The sequence below is a fragment of the Lemur catta genome, chromosome 3, assembly GCF_020740605.2.
Source record: "Lemur catta isolate mLemCat1 chromosome 3, mLemCat1.pri, whole genome shotgun sequence".
Taxonomy (NCBI): domain Eukaryota; kingdom Metazoa; phylum Chordata; class Mammalia; order Primates; family Lemuridae; genus Lemur; species Lemur catta.
The window spans coordinates 107,819,672-107,835,184 of NC_059130.1; the positions used below are offsets into that span (position 1 = coordinate 107,819,672).

Consider the following 15,513-nt stretch of genomic DNA (forward strand, 5'->3'; position numbering starts at 1 on the left):
GGCCTCCAATTTATTTAAAAAAAAAAAAAATCTCATGATAGAACCTCTGCATCAAAACGAATATTGCTTCCTTCAAAGGCATCACCTTGGGATGAGATATTTATTCCAATGATGCCACCAATGCACAAAATCTTTAGTGGACCTGTCATCATTCAGTCATTTCTCCTCTTTTGGCTCTATAAAGAATAAAACCCAAACTGCTATTTTAAGGCTTCAATACCTACATCTCTTTCACCAGACGTAGCTCCAGATGAATTTTTGCTATCTCCCAAAATCAAATCCACCCTCAAAAAGTAAGATTTGCCACTGAGAATATTCTAAAGAATGTGATATCAGCTCTGATGGCAATTTCAAATGAAGGGGTCCAAATATTTTGAGCAACAGCAGAATGGAATGGCAATTGGAATGAATGTACAGTACAGCCTTCCAAAGTGACTGTTTTGAAAAAAGACCAAACTCACTTGGATGCTCAAGTTCTGATATGCTGGTTTAAAAGGAAAAAAAAAAAACAGTCCTATTTAATTTCTCATCTGTCTATGCAACTTTCCATTGCCCTATTTCTTCATCATTAAGGAGAACTACAGGTCTTTAAATAAAGGTTATGCCTTTATTAATTCAATCAATTCAGTTAGCATGTTTACCCAGAGTTTAATTAGTCTTTAAGTATACATTAGAGAACGACTTTGTATAGCAAAGTTCTCCTGACACCAACCCCCAGGCTGTCTGTGGAAACACACAGGGTAGAGCACGAGGCAGGGGCATCTTACCTGTGGTGGAGGGAAGCGCTGCTGGGAATAGGCAGTTTGCTGGGACTGCTGAGACTGGGGCTGAGGATACGCAGCCTGCTGGGAGAGCGTCGAGGATGCTGGCTGCTGGGGTTGCTGCTGCTGGTAGGGAGACTGTGCCTGTGGCTGCGAATAGGGGGGCTGGCTCTGGGGGTGCTGCTGTGTCGTGGACTGCTGGGAGGGGTATGGGGTTGGGGACTGCTGATGTGGAGGCTGGGATGGCTGCTGAGAGTACGAAGGCTGAGAGGACTGGAGCTGTGAAGGCTGAGACTGTGGCTGCTGCTGATATGAAGGTTGGGCATGAGGGGTCTGGGATGGTGGTTGCTGGGAGTATGGTGGCTGCTGCTGCTGGGGGTGAGGACTTTGCTGGTTGTAATATGGAGTCTGGCCCTGTTGACCATACCCACTGGGGCCTTGTTGTCCATAAGGAGGAATCTGTAGGAAAGGAAAAGATACTTTTAGCACTGATTCTCCTGGATGAAGAAAAGTGAAGTATTCTATCAGAAGCAATGCCCTGAGGATGAGTACAGAAAGCAGGCAAGCCAGGTCTCACAATGAGAAGGCCCAGGGTTTTCTACCATCCCTGTCTAAATTGTGTCAGGAAGGATGGCTAACCTGGGTTATTAGTTGGCTTGTTTACAAGTGGACTACATTCATCCACTGAAAATTTACACTATTTAATATCTGGGTAACTTACATGAGTTTAAGAGTAGCTGTTTTCACCAATGAGCGTACTCTTTTTATCATAGCCTAGACTGTTTTTTAAGTTAAGAATCTGAATCCTAACCACCATGAATCTTCAATAGCAACCTGGCTTAGCCAACTGAAAACCTAGGGTTTAGTAATCCAGACAGTGTGCAAATCACTAAACTACTCTGGTTCTGTCATTTAGTCCTCAATTAAAAAATATTTGAGGGTTTACTTGTACCAAGCACTATTTTAGTCACTGGGAATATATTTGGTAAGCAGGCAAAAAATCCAAACAATAAGAACAAACAAAAAAAACACACAAAAAACCCCACATTACCCATCTCTTCTCTATTTTCTCATTGGGGAAAAAAAAGTAACAGGATCCCATTTTCCATATTAAAGGGTATATTTTGTTTTAAAGTCTTAGAAGTAAAGTTAGGTTTTATATTCCATCCCTCACCATTTTCAGGATGAGTATCACTCAAATATAAACAGTAGCAAATTCTGTCAACACAAAAAGTGACAATAAAAAGATAATGATGTATGCTTTTCTGGGGAAGAATGGCTAAAAAAAAAGGGAAGAAGAAAAAAGATAATGGTGAGGATGGCCAGACAAAAGGAGAGGAGGGGACATCTTAACATTTGCAACATCTGTTAGCATCTTTACTGTTTAATCTTCCCTCTTTTTTCTATTCCCATTCCTTCTTAAACATGAACTGGATGGCTGACAGACTGAAGAAACGTGAAGGGTCTCTTTCGTCCCCAGGGCACACAGTGTGACCAGTTTTCTTAGCAGTAGCAGTGGACAGGTGCTCAGCCACTGCCTTTCACCCCATCTCCTTCAGAGATCACCACTTAGTGGGTATAAGCAGGCCAGCCAGGTCAAGAGATAAAGATGGACATGTACAGCCTGTGGCCAGAGAGCAGTTTTCCTTGGAGCACACATGGGATGGTGCCCACAACTTTGGCCTTGTTAGTAGCATACTGTTAACTAACTGAGCCAGCTGGCCTATGCTCCTGTCAAGAGGCTTGGAAGCCAAGGATACATTCTGATTCTATAGCTCACAGACCAGATCCTGGACAGCAACAAGTGTCAAGGTAATCAGTCACCATCTACCTGCTGTACATAAGAGAGGCCGCCCATGGCACTCTGCGCCCGGCCCTGCATGGTCATCGGGTACCGCTGTGGGGTCTGGGACCCATATGGCTGCCCTGGGTACCCATGTCCTTGCTGCGGTCCTGACGGAGGTCCCTGTTGCTGCGAGTATGGGTTAGTCCCGCCATATGGCTGAGGTCTCATCTTGCCCATCTGATCCATTGGACTGGATGGCTACAAAATAAAGAGCAATTCATTAACCTGAAGCTTTGATGGCCTCTGGCCAATATGAATATACAACCCAAGTATACAGGTTTTTTGAGTCTGTATGCCACAAAGGAAACCAATTACTATGAAAAAAGTAATGGGACAGAGCCAGTAACCCTTGAGTAAGTGAATTAACCCTCCTTAGAATCTTGATTTTGTCATATAGAAAATGAAAATACCACCTGTTTGTGAAAGCTAACAAATACTTTGTAAGATCCAAGGGACAGGCCAGGTGTGGAGCAATTAATATATGCACTCTGTGGTATAGACAATCAGAACAAAGGCCCGTCAGTTAGGAAAGGACAGCGCTACTCTACACTGCTATGACCTCGTTCAACAATACCAAAACTGATGCTTCAATACTGTGCCTGGGAATTCAAATACACAAGCATCCAGATGTTTCTATTCTTCCAAGAGTAGAAACTTTTTCCTTACACATCTGTAGTCTGTTTGCACTATAGCACAAACAGTTAAATATATGCTTTCTTCCAAATGAGCAATGAGGCTAAGTTACAATTATGGGGAGAACAGTAACTCTGAATTTAGAACCTTGTTCATCTCAACTGAAAAGTTCATCTCCTTTATTAAATATGAAAGAATTTGAGGATATAAGGAGGACAGAACTTTTGTCTCTTTAAAGAACAAGTTTTTCCAAGCACCTTTTAGATAACCCAAGTTGAAGAAACTAAATCTTACTTAAATTGGGGGTAGGGGTTAGATACTAATACTCTGAGCCTGAATATCATTAACTCTCAAATGAAGGAGTTCAGCGGTTCATAAATTTTAGCATGCATCAAAATCACCCAGAGGGCTTGTTAAAACACAGACCACTCCCACCCCCCTCTGATTCAGCAGGTTCAGGGTGGGACCTAGCATATGCATTTGTAACAAGTTGCCAGGTGATGCTGATGCTGTTAGTCCAGGGACCAAACATTTTAAGAACCACTAGTCTAGGTTACCCCCAGGGTCCCTTCTAGTTCTATTATTCTATAACTTAAGTTATGTAAGACCTTAAACAACACCACCACTTCCAAAATAAGGGAGGGGAAAATCTATACAATTGGTTCTCCGCAAGTCTTTTTTTTTTTTTTTAAAGAATGCTACTATGTGTTTTATGTTAATAATAGAAGAAGTAGGGCTTTCATGAAGGAAAATAGATAACACAATAAGCCACAGAGGCTGTTCTTCTAAATATCAAGAGGAAAAAAAGACCAGAGTTCTCTTCAGGCTACAGCTGAAACTTCAGCTAAAAAGGTAATAGTGATGACAGGAGTACTTCTCCCCCACGGTTTTGGTTTTTTTTTTTTGGAGACAGAGTGGTATGGCGTCAGATTAGCGCACAGCAACCTCAAACTCCTGGCTCAAGCGATCTTATTGCCTCAGCCTCCCAAGTAGCTGGGACTATAGGCATGCGTCACCATGCCCGGCTAATTTTTTCTATATGTTTTTAGTTGACCAGCTAATTTCTTTCTGTTTTTAGTAGAGACGAGATCTCGCTCTTGCTCAGGCTGGTCTCGAACTCCTGAACTCAAACGATCCACCCGCCTCAGCCTCCCAGAGTGCTAGGATTACAGGCGTGAGCCACCGTGCCTGGCCTCCCCCACGTTTCTAAACTGTGGAGAATCATAGCAAAACTGCCCCAAATCACCCCTACACGTCAATGTTATTAAAGTGCTATTTCCCACAATCCTAACTAAACAATTTTTGCCCAAGTCCTGCATGTATATCTGAAGCTCATTGGAGCTTCCCAGTCATAATTTTGGAGCTACATGGATTCTTTCAGGACTATTTAACAACAATTAGACTAGTGAGCTAATATATAGCATGTAGTTTTCCCCCAATACGCCTGGCAATGGAGCAAAAAAAATCACCATTCTCTTTTGTAAAGAGCTTAGGGGCTCACACAGCCACACCATGCCACATAACACACCAAGGTTCTCATCTTAGCCCAGACCGCAGCTACTGTCCACGTGGCCCCCAACGGAAGAGACTGTGTTTGTTGAACAGAGAGACCAGCCTGCTCTGGGTATCTCTGTCAGTCTAGGTCTCCCCACAACATGAGGGGCAGTCATTACCATAGTTACCATGGAGCTTCTAGAGCAGTAGCTGTTAACCAGGGCTGCAGATCAGAATTTTCTGTGAAGCTTCACAAATGCTTGGGCCTCTCCCTAGAGATTCCAATTAGTGGGTCTGGAAGGATTTGGTCTCTTCCCCATGCCCTAAGATCCTTGAATGATTCTGATGTGTACTATTAGCTGAGAACCAGTGATCTAAGGAAGCACTGTCCAATAAAATTTTCTGTGATGTGTAATATTAAGTACTTGAAATATGACTGAGGAACTAAATTCTTATTTTTATTTACATTTAATTAATTTAAATTCACATAACCACATGTGGCTAGTGGCTATCATATTAGACAGGGCAGTTCTACAGCAATGCTCCCAAATCACTTTAATCACTCCCAGCTCAATAATAGCTACAGACTTCTTACCCACTAAATCCTGTATAATATTATCACACAGAAAGCAGAGTGAAGTAATTTAGACTTGGGTTCAAATCCTCTCTCACCATCCTATTTTGAAGACACCAATTCTTTAACTAAAAGGCACATAACATACTTCATACATGCCTCGTTTTAAATGCCCGATAAATGGTAGTTGTTCTCAATAATGATAAACAGTGCTTGTACCTGGCTCTAAAGCCCTCTACAGTGTGGTCCTGTTCTCCATATTTTTTATGTCTCTCTCCAAGGTTCCCCACATACTGTACCTTCCCAGCTCTCTACAATGGCAACCTGCCCTGCCCTCCTGTCCACAATGGCTTCTAATAGCAGAAACCTGACCTTTCAACACAAAGCCACTTCCCATATCTTCAGCACACTTTGATTTCTCACATTTCCAAATGTCCTACTGTAAATTCAGTTAGCATCCTAAGATTTAACATGTAGTTGTAGCTAATTATTCCAACCGATAGCATCTCTCAAGGCTTAAGTTCTGGGAAGCTAAAGTTCAGGTATTTTACCTTCAAAGTTTCCCCAAATACCCAAGTGCAGAGCTAAGGCTCGGTAACGGTTCAATGTTACCTTATTGCAAGTGGTCAGGGGACACTATGGGGAGAGAGCCCAGACCAAACCATCCAGCCATAAGGCCAGGGGTACACCCTAAACCCAACCCAAGGACAGATTTGACTGTGAGGGCAGAAAAAAATTTGGATTGAACTGAAAGAGAAAAGAGGAGGATGGAAAAGTCAAGGGAAACCAAGCACACTTTGAGAATAAATGTATGTGCCATCCTATACCAGGGAGGATTTCAAAACTGCAGGGGCATCCCTAAATATACTGCTTAAGAACAAAAGGCTAAAGACAAGTCACCTTTTCCTCTCTCACATCAGGAAGACTGTGCTCCTAAGTGAGTACAGCTACTTACATGGGGGCTATTAAGGGTTCAAGGAATGTCCCATCTCAACTTTAGGAAATCTCTGCAGACCAAAAATAAATGCACAAAGAAATTCTTATTCTAAAATTAAAATTAAGACACTTTCTTTTGCTGGTCATCAGATTTCTGACTCCCTTCACCAAAGGCTTATTATTAACAGAATATGCAGTTTACTTGGAAAACTAAAATATATCCAGTTCAAACAATCAGATTACTCTAGTCTCATGTCAGAGTTAGACATCTCATATCAGAAGGAAAGGGGGGGGGTAGGAACCTAACTCACACTTCTGACATTTAAAATGATTGTGAAAGATTTGTGATTTGCAGTTATAGATGAAATGCCATCTTCCAGTCTCTCATAACAGAGAAGGGGCCTTAAATCTTCACTAATCAGTTTTATTGGAAAGTAGCGATTTCAGACCAGGAAAATCTCTACTACAAGCAAGACATAAAAGCCAGTATCAGCAGTCTGCAGGCACAAGGCAGGGGATGGGAAACACCAAACCCTAGCTGCAAAGAGCCTGAGATTCCACTCTGGGAAAGACAGAGAGGAAATCCTTTCAATGGGAAACCACAGGAGTAGATTACTGTGATTACACTTCAAAAGCAAAGGCTGTGCCACAGAGACACATAATTGAGACGAAAATGCTGCCCCTTGATCAGCGAAGTGGGGGGGGCAGGGGCAGCCCTGCTATATACTCTCCTGCATTCGTAAAAAATAAAAATAAAAAAGGGGTAAAGAGCCATAAGAAAATTCCTCATCTCCATCCACCACTGATTTCTTTCCAGATCACTGGCCATGTTATACACTGCCTGCCAAATGAAATGCATTGAAAGATGCACGTTGGGGACATCAAAGGTAAGGATGCCCAGCAGGCTTGTCCTTCTAAATATATTCAGAACAGCTAGCAGACTTACCACTTGCATATAGAGTTCCCCTGCTCCAAGCAAACAGAATTACACCCCCCAGACTAGTTGGCTATTGGAGTCTCTTACAACTTCTTATTGAACCAAGGAAATCCATAATGACCCTCAGAGGTTGCTGAGATATAACAAACTAGACTTTAAGGTGGACCTGGGCTAAAATGTCATGTAACCAAAAGTAACCAGCTTCATGAAACTCACAGATTAAACATAGCTGCAAATTCTTTATCTGACCACGACTGAGAAGAGAACAGAGAAGACTGGGCCAAGAACTCAAAACTTCTAAGCAGAGATACACCATTCACCAAAATGTACTACACTACATGGCAGTGGCACCAAGAAAAAGAAACTTCATAATTTTCTTGAAATAAAAGTCCAACTGAGGAAAGCTCCATTTTCAATCCAAAGATACAGAAAGGAAGTGACCAGGCAGCAACCCTAAGGAGCCAAATTTAGTACTCAACAGTGCCAAGGACTAGCAAGAATAAGAATAGAGAGGGATGGACCAGGGGCTGCCAAAAATGTGTCCATCAGAAAGGAGAAGTCTTGACCACCACTCGTTCTGTCATCCTAAATGCCAACTAGTTAGGGCCAGTGTAAACCTAGAGCTATAACCTTGGATTTTGGACATTTAAATATTATTTCTTACTCCTTGTGCTTTCAATTTATTCCTGGCCAGATTTGTTGTATGACTTTTAATAATAACAATAAAAAATGCATCCCTGGCTCTTTAACCAAAAGAACCCCCTAATTGATTCCCACAGTAATTAACCTGCATTTTACCTCAGAGAGCGGTAGTTAAGGAAGTCGGCACTGCTATTTATAACTCATCTCAAATTGAGGGCAGACTGCCTAAAATCTAACACATCCCAGCTGTACTCCTGTTTGAACTGGGGCCAAGGGAATTTTTTAAAGCAATCTTGGCACCGAATGAATGACACCAACAGTATGAGAGCGCGAGTGGTTGTGTTGTGGTGACGTAGCATTGGAGGTGGAATGGGAGAGGGGGGCCAGTGTACTGTGATCCCTCTCGTGCATGCCTGCTGCTTGCTGAGTCCCAGTACAGTAAGCTGGGAACCGCCCACTGAGAGCCAAACACAGGAAAAGGCTTTTCCTGTGGAACGCCTTGAAGTGAGAAACACATGGCTAATCTGCATAAACTGGAAGCCACACCGCCCCTGCCAGGAAGGTTAGTGCTCGTAATCTCTGGCCATGAAGCTGGCTGCCTGGGAGGACTTGGACTGGAGCCTGATAACCCAGAAAGAGCCGAGAGAACAGATGGGTAAGGACCCCGGCAGAAAACAGCCCCAGGTCACGTGACTCGCCACATGGCCCCGCCAGCACAAACTATTGTCTGGCTGCAGAGCTCCCATACAAAGGCACCCGGCCTCGGCTTCCTGTGATTCCAGGGGCAGGCGGCAGCTGTTGATCCAGTTCCAGTATGGGAGCCTCCCCTGTTCAGGAGCATTCCAGGCAGGGACAAGCATAAAAGTTAAAGCCTCTCCCAATCAAGAGCTTTCAGATTCCTGCCAGCTCCACGTGGCTCACTTACATCTTAGTAGTAATACCTTAAGACAGAATATGTGTCCACAGAAAGAACCACCCTTTGATACCCTCGTACCCATGAGTTGACCAGCATAATTCATTCTCATTGACCCTTTTCTCCCCAGCCACAGACATCTGTAACTAATGACTGCTTATCCTCTTTTTTTTTTTTTTTTTTTTGCTTACCCACCCTGTACATCATGGCTTTAAAGACTGGTCACGGACCCCCTACCCCAGCTGAGGAGAAACTGCCCAGAAACCTGTTACTTGTACCCGGTTAGTTACCCAGAAACCTAGTTAGTTAGACCAGGCCTAAAATAAGGAAACTACTTTCATTTTGTTTTACTTTTAAACAGTAGGGAAACGTGACTATTTATGTGACCTAGGACAGTAAGAGGTTCCTAACCTATTTAGCCTCACCAGGGACAGCACTAAAGATTTCCTGAAGCTAAATTGGTGACAGGAAAATATCTCATCAGATTATACCAACACCTGACCCAGAGAATCAAACTCACTCAGCCTATGTTTCTGTTATTCATAACCCAGGAAACACATCCCAGTTTTCTACTTCACAATTCCTTCATTCTAGTTCTGGTTCATTCAAGTTCTAAACAAATTGGTCATCTGCCTTTGGTGAGAAAGGAATCACCAACAACTAGTTTGCAACCCCAAAAAGAGCTTTTTATTTTTTTTTAATTCTTTCAAGCCTCTGTAAGTTTCCAAACTGAATAAAAATAATCCAAAGTCAATGAAAAGTAGTTCTATCTACTGCATTCTGTTTACAGAAACCATTCTAGAAGATCTGGGCACGTTCTCCTTTGCAGACTAACAGCCCATTTCAAAGATACCATCTGAAGCACCAGCCTGAACAAACCCCCAATAAAAGCTGTAACTAGACATCAGACTTGGGACCTTCCAACTCATGCTATCTCAAAACTGATTTAAAAAAAAAAAAAAAACCACAAGACAAAAGGCCTTGTTCTCTCCCTAGCTCAGAAATATATAGGCTACTGTGCTCCATACTTCCAGACCAGAAGATCAGGGGAAAATCACTAAGGTTAGAAAAAGAAAACCAAAAAGGGAAGAGCCATTGAATTATCTAGCAAAACTCAATCAGATTATGAGAGCCAACCATAATAACCACCTTACAGCTGTCCACCTAAAAGAGGCATGCCAGAAAAACCACAAGCAGGTGGCTGGTATTTCTTTACTTCTTCTTTGGTTTCAGAAAGAGCCCTTCAAATAAAGCAGCTAGAGCACCAAATTAATGAATTCCCCAACAAATGATAAAGTCCTTCTCTTCATCCAAAGCACTTTCATTAGTCACCTTTTACAGAGAATATGCTCTTCCTAAAACAATGAAGATCACTTTTTTTGTAAAAACCAAACTTAGCTAACCAATTTCTCCTTATTTCCAAGAAATTACATAAAGCCTCTAAGGAAGCCAAGCAACTTCTTTGGAAAGAATTTCTCTTCGGGTACCACTTAAAACCCAAAGATACAGAAACAATACTAAGGCCCCAAGAAGACGATCAAACAGGAACCAAAATGCCATCTGATAAAATTACACATCCTCTTCTTTATAATTTTCTATCTCAAGAGTAAGGCAGCAGTACAACCTGGTGGAAGGAGTACTAAACTGAGAGGTAGAACACCTGGATTCCAATCCCAATTCTCAAACCAACTTCCTGGGAGAGTGGTGAAGACAATTAACCAGGTGATACCTCAACCTCCTCAACTACTCAATCCAATCCTACTCTCCAGATTCTGAATCACCAAGTCTGGGGTGGGGGCAAGAATTTGTATTTTTAATCTCAAGAGATTCATATGTCCAGTCTGGGAGCATTTGGGCTACAGGGTTTCTCTCCAAAGCTCCTCCCATCTCCAGCACAGAGTGACATTAGCATTGAGATGCACGTTCATTTTCCTTAGCCAAAGGATGGTCTGAAGAGGGCGGTGGCTAGCCAATAGAGTAAAACCAAAACATGACCCAGATTCCCAGATTCCCAAATGAGCAGCACTTTTAGTCAAAGCCAAGCTTTCCCAAATTCCTATACCTGGTCCCTAATTTTCCTGTTCACCTGAGCATGTTACTATATGCTTTGCTTATTTCTCATTTACTGTTTGTATCCCTGACTTAGAATATAAGTTGCAGAAAGGTAGAGATCTGTGGGCAAAACAACAAATTTCGCACCCTAAAGCAGGAAAGGATAAGAGACTGTAGGAGAGAAAGTGAAACTCTAAAGGCCTTGTGATTCCCATCCTCATTCCTGCTAAGAGAAAATGCTTTGGGTCTACAGTAGTCCCCCTTATCCAAGATTTCACTTTCCAAGGTTTCAGGTATCCATGGTCAACCAAGGTCCAAAAATATTACATACTCTGATATGATATTCTGAGTATTCTGAGAGAGAACACATTCACCTAATTTTTCTATTTTATCATTAGTTATTGTTGTTAATGTCTTACTGTGCCTAATTTATAAATTTAACTTTATCATACGTATGTATGAATAGGAAAAAACATAGTGCAGTTGGCCCTCTGTATCCGTGGGTTCTATATCCACAGATTCAACCAACCACAGATTGAAAACGTAGTTAGGTCTATGATGGTTGTATCTGTACTAGTCATGTACAGACGTTTCTTCTTGACATTATTCCCAAACAAACAATATAGTATAACAACTATTTGCATAGTGTTTACATTGTATAAGGTATTATAAGTAATCTATAGATGATTAAAGTATACAAGAGGATGTACATAGTTTATATGCAAATACTATGCCATTTTATATAAGGGACGTGAGCACCCACAGATTTTGGTATCCTTGGGGGTCCTGGAACCAATCCCCCACATTTACCAAGAGACACCTGTATATACAGGGTTAGGTACTATCCACTGTTTCAGGCATCCACTGGGGGTCTTGAAACATATCCCCTCCACAAATAAGGGAGTACTACCAATCAAGGCCAGTCCTAGGCTGTGGTTTAAAAGCTCTGCCCCTGAAGTGCCTTCAACTTCTCAGTTTCCCCATCAACAGACTAGAGACAACAGTAGTAGCACTATCAGGGTTGAATGAGTTAACAAATTAGAAAAAAAAAAACAAGAACAAACACTGTTCCTCAAATCAGCTGGACATGCTCCAGCCTCAGAGCTTTTGCATTTACAGATCCCTCTACCTGGAATATTCTTCCTTCTCCCAGACATTAGTATAGCTCACTCTTTCATGTCAAATATCACATCAGTGTGGCCTTCCCTGGTGAACCCATCTAATATTTTAATCCTGCACACTCCTATACTTGGTCCCTGATTACCTTTTTTTCTGAGCACATACCACTAACATACTACATTGGTTTACTTATTTATCTTGTTTAAAGTCTGTACCCTAGACTAAAATATAAATTCTAGGAGGTATACATGTCTGTGTGTGCTCACTGCTATATCCTCTAGCACCCAGAATGTTAGCTATTATCATCCTACAAGTCCCAGAGCTTAGAAACCAAAACAATTAAGGTCTGTCCCACACATAAAAGACCAGAAGCCCAAAGTGGCCAACTAAAGGTTAATTGACAATCAAATAAATTAAGGTTGTATTTTTTAAAAAGGAAAAAAGTACAGACTTTGACACCACTTTGAGAAAGTCACTTCATTCCTTGGCACCAGAACCACCTGTAAAACAGGGATTAAAAACTGTTTAACAGCCAGGCACAGTGGCTCGTGCATGTAGTTCCAGCTACTTGGAGACCTGAGGCAGGAGGATCACCTGAGCTCTAGATTTGAGACCAGCCTAAGCACACAGCAAGACCCTGTCCCTAAAGTAATTTTTAAAAATTAATAAAGCCTACAACTGTTTAACAAAGATATGAGACAGTTCAAATGGTAAGTATGTGAAATGTTTGTTACAGTTCCAGTCCACAAAGCACACACACAACAGATGACCTCCCTTTCTCCATTCTCAATAAGAGAAAAGGCATCAAAAGGCAGAATGGTGTTGAAAGCAGAGTTTCAAAATATCTACTTAAAAAACAGGACACCACCAAAAGGATTGGCCAGTCCAAGTCTCAAGTACCACCTACTTTCAGTCTGTTCTCCCAGAGGAATTTGTTCAATAGCTCCTTCCAAGAATCCTGACAGTACAGCCAATAGTTTTCAACTGGGGCAATACCAACCACGGAGAAGTGTTTGAAAATAAATGTATGAAAGTGCCTTTTTTGGTTGTCACAGCAACTCTGGAGTGCTATTGGCATTTATTACCTGAGGAGCAAGATGCCAAATGTCCTACAATGTAGCTCCACAAAAAGAAGAGCTTTGTTGAGAACAATGGATGTTAGCCCATTACACCTCAGATGGGTAACGTCCTGTAAAACTTGACTGGAGAGCAGTGAAGGGAAAGGGACTAGGAACTGACCAGTACCCATCCCAAGAGCCCAACAGTACAAAGCCACCCACTAGCCAAGGTAAGCATAAACAAAAATTTATTTTAAAAAATAGTTGGAAGATAATTTACCAAAGGCGGAATTTGTCTTCCAGTGCATTTACTACTATTGTAATTGTATAGTTATTTATGATTATTTGCTTACATATTTCTTCCCCAGTAGAAAGCACTCCATGAAGGCAAGAATTATGAATCCTATGTTCTTAACATACTTATTACCTGATACATTGTAAAAGCTCAACAAGTATTTGTTACATTAATGTAAGCAACTAGCATATGGTAGAGGTTTTTCAAAAAAGATTTTGCCATAGGACTTCTTACATTAGTGAGTCCCCAACTATTTTATTTTTTTCCTTTAGAATTTAGAGACTCAGTTCTCACTACGCTGTCCAGGCCAGTGTTGAATTCCTGAGCTCAACAGATTCTCCCACCTCAGCCTCTGTAGTAGCTGGGACTACAGGTGCTCACCACCACACCCGGCCCAACTATTTTATCTTTAAATTAGACAACATTTCAGCAACAGACAATTAAATGAGTTTTTAAAAAGTTCTGGCCGGGTGCGGTGGCTCACACCTGTAATCCTAGCACCGGTGGCTCCCGCCTGTAATCCTAGCACTCTGGGAGGCCAAGGCGGGTGGATCGCTCGAGGTCAGGAGTTCGAGACCAGCCTGAGCAAGAGTGAGACCCCGTCTCTACTAAAAATAGAAAGAAATTATCTGGCCAACTAAAAATATATATAGAAAAAATTAGCCGGGCATGGTGGCGCATGCCTGTAGTCCCAGCTACTCGGGAGGCTGAGACAGAAGGATTGCTTAAGCCCAGGAGTCTGAGGTTGCTGTGAGCTAGGCTGACACCACAGCATTCACTCTAGCCCGGGCAACAGAGCGAGACTCTGTCTCAAAAAAAAAAAAAGTTCTTATCCTGAAAATTCCGAAAAATGGGAAATATGATCAAAGTCTAGGAAATCTTGATCGTATGCAAAGAAGACAGGTTGGTATACTGCATCCCAGTACGTGCTCAGAAATTTAAAACTTAAATAATGTACAGACCTTGTTATCCACATGAGGTGATATATGTTGATACCAGAAGAAGGTACTCTCTCCCACAAACCATCCTCTGATGCCTCTACTAGGAAAAGGACTTTGGTGTGGATGGACCACAAGCCCAACTGAATGGGGCAGTTCTTTTGAGGTTTTCTGCCCTACTTATTTGTCATTATCTATCATTAAGTGATATGGTACACTTAAGGAATACATAAAGGGGCAAGGATCCTATAACCTTACAAACAGAGCTTCACCCAGGAGCACACATTCCAACTTTTCAGTAAAGAGAACGCTGTTCTGAATCATACCCAGCTCCTCTGATCTAGTTTCTGAAATACTCCTCTCTCTCCCTTCCATATTAAACTGATTTGCAGATCGGTGCTCAAAAACAAATAAACAAAAGTAAAGGCAAAAACTGCCCCTAGCCACAAAACTTCAAAGCCTCATTTGCTTTCTCTTTTTAAAAAGCTCTCATTTCTCCTAACTCTGAGCTTGGGCTGGTCTTGTATTAGTTATACAAAAAAGATCCTAAATTTCTCTAATACACAGTTCTACCTCCTGCCAAAGTCTTTTCTTCTATACTAAAAAAGGTATCTGTGACACATCATTGAGCTGTAGGGACTTAATTTACATGCGGTCAGGGATTCCATTTGTCATCATGCTTCTGCATCAATCCCATCAAGTACTATATTTTGATAAAGACACCAGAAAGTACCAGCAGTGCTACTGTGTTGATTTCATTAATTTCTAGGGCTGACTTGGACTACTTCCCCAAAATACCAATCTTTCACTAGGTCCCCCTAAGTCCACTCTAACAGGCACAATGAAATAAGTTAAAGAATGGCCCAGGGCACAGAGCCAACCTTATTAAGATTATAGGTGCCTCCAAATCCTCAGGTTTTAAGGTCAGCAATTCCCTGAATGGAAAACCAGAGTCCTAAAAATTCTCTAGCTCTTTTCAAAGCTTCAAAAGTATGTTGGCATGACCAACCTCCTCTGCACCACTGTCCAGACAATTGTGTATGGGAGACCCTGGCTTCATGATTTATACCAGAAATACACAGGACCAGACCAAAGTCATCATCTGTCTTTTCAGAAGCTTACTGTCTCTCTTCATTTGTTATTTCTGGCCAGTATAATCAAATTGGGATGGATACTAAGCTATAGAAATCTAGCCAACTTTTAACCCTCTTCTCCTTACCCACCCTCCCTCCTTGGTCTACCTTGGCTCATACATTCGCTTAAGATTGTTCTAGTTAGGGCACAGAATTTCCCTTTGGTAAATGTGTCTGGGTGA

At 41.8% G+C, this 15,513-nt stretch overlaps 1 protein-coding gene across 3 annotated transcripts in view; it reads right to left on the reverse strand.

Annotated features, from left to right (window-relative positions):
* ARID1A (AT-rich interaction domain 1A) overlaps positions 1-15,513 on the reverse strand; it is a 72,117-nt gene that overhangs the window by 43,157 nt on the left and 13,447 nt on the right. For 2 of the 3 annotated variants that reach the window (XM_045545864.1, XM_045545863.1), the window contains exons 2-3: positions 2,593-2,805; positions 768-1,220 (exon numbers count right to left, since the gene is read on the reverse strand). In XM_045545864.1, the coding sequence (XP_045401820.1) occupies positions 768-1,220; positions 2,593-2,805 (666 nt within the window). The remainder of the gene's footprint in view (positions 1-767; positions 1,221-2,592; positions 2,806-15,513) is intronic. The other variant, XM_045545865.1, reaches the window with a different exon arrangement.